The 1,885-nt window shown below is 45.6% G+C and overlaps 1 protein-coding gene across 1 annotated transcript; it reads left to right on the forward strand.

Moving 5' to 3' along the window:
- Positions 1-459: 459 nt before the first annotated feature.
- Positions 460-1,875, forward strand: LOC104807977 (the record flags this gene model as incomplete). Its single annotated transcript, XM_010533446.1, has 2 exons — positions 460-1,185; positions 1,243-1,875. Coding segments are annotated over exons 1-2 (1,359 nt in total), but the record flags the coding sequence as incomplete, so codon positions are not given.
- Between the last annotated feature and the right edge of the window lie 10 nt (positions 1,876-1,885).

Genomic DNA, 1,885 nt, shown 5'->3' on the forward strand with positions numbered 1-1,885 from the left:
ACGGGGCCGGAAAGGGGCTGCTAAAGGAACAAGTTCGGTTAAATCTTTGACAGTGGAAAAGGAGCAACATGTAGTGCATCCCAGCTCGACATCAAACCAGACGGAGGTATTAGGTTCCTGCCAATCATCCCCAGCTGAAAATTGCACTACCCAGAATATAACACAACCATTGAACATTCAGTCTAAGAGTGTTCAGCCTATGACATCTTCTGCCAAGCACCTTGCTGAGTCATCACAAATGACAGCCCCGCTTACTTCATCCGCAGACCAGCAACCACTCCATCTCACTTTACTTGATTCTCTTGACATACCCCTCGACACTCAACCGGCTACATCAGAAAGCTCCGCTCCTCCAGACTCCCTTTCTTCAGACGGCTTCACAGTTGTAACGAAGAAAGGAAAAGGGAAAGGAAGTGGCCGAAAGGCCACAAACATCGTCTAAATCTTTTGTTGGGACCCATGTTTTTTGTTCGTAATGTACGGGGCCTGAATGGCCGGAACAAACGCTTTTGGCTACGCAAGTGGATTTTGGACAATAAACTCCTTGTTGGAGGTTTATTAGAAACGCACATAAAAAAAGACAATGAGCATAGGATCAAGGCAGCTCTTCCTGCGGACTGGTACTATCACTGCAACCACGACGCAGATATTTCGGGACGTATCTGGATTGTATGGCACCCGTCGGTGAAAGTAATTGTGTATGAATCCAACATACAGACACTCACATGCGGTATTGAGATCCCTCTGCATGAAATCCGCTTCACAGCAACACTAGTGTATGGGAAGAATTCGGCGCACGAACGTTCTTCTCTATGGCAGAATCTAAAGAATTTGGCAGATTATCCACCTCTCGGACAATCTCCTTGGTTGGTTGTCGGAGACTTCAATCAACCGCTATTCCCGACTGAAAGATCGGATTTTCTGAACAATAATATACCATCACAAGGAATGGAAGCCATGGAAGAAGCTATCTCTCACGCAGGACTGTCGGATATAGAAAGCAGAGGGCTCTTATTCACATGGTTTAATAACCAATCCGCCAACCCTCTAGCTGTCAAACTAGATCGAGCGATGGGCAATGCACCTTGGCATATCGAGTTTCAAGAGGTGTATGTGGAATTCAAAGAACCGGGAATGTCGGACCACGCAGCATGCCAATTTTTCTTCCCATCTCCCATCCGTCAGGTTCGCCGTTCATTTAAATATTTCCATCATATTGCCACCTCTCCTTCTTTTCGGCAGGTCATCAAGAACAATTGGATGGGCTCATCAGTGCCTGGAACGATGCAATATCGACTATGCCGCAGTCTCAAGGGGCTGAAGCAACCGTTAAGACAATTAAACGCGGAGCAATTCAGCAATATATCTCTTCGCACGAAGCAGGAACATCTAAAATTAAAAGGGATTCAACACCAGCTATATTCTGCTCCAAATGAGCAGCTAGTGGAGGCAGAGAAACTGCAAAGAAAGAAGTGGGTAGAGCTGGCCAATGCTGAAGAGATATTTTTCATGCAGAAATCCCGCATCCGATGGTTGCAAGCGGGAGATCGAAACACGACTTTTTTCCATAAGGTTGCAAAAGCGCGAGTGGCTAAGAATCATATTCACTACTTGATTGATCAGCAAGGGAATCGAATAGACCAGCCAGAAGAAATAAAAAACCATGCGGTGGAATATTTTCAGGATCTTATCGGTAAGCCAGACGAGACAGTGTCAGTGACAGCAGAATCTGGAATTGTTGAACTATTCAATCTAGAAGGAAACCTGTCCACCAATACTTTGTGTACTTCCATTCCGACAGCTGAGGAAATTAAATCAACCTTGCTAGCAATGCCAAACAAGAAAGCCCCAGGACCAGATGGATTCGGGAAAGAGGTCGACAGTT

The sequence above is a fragment of the Tarenaya hassleriana genome, unplaced genomic scaffold, assembly GCF_000463585.1.
Source record: "Tarenaya hassleriana unplaced genomic scaffold, ASM46358v1 Cleome1337, whole genome shotgun sequence".
Lineage (NCBI taxonomy): Eukaryota > Viridiplantae > Streptophyta > Magnoliopsida > Brassicales > Cleomaceae > Tarenaya > Tarenaya hassleriana.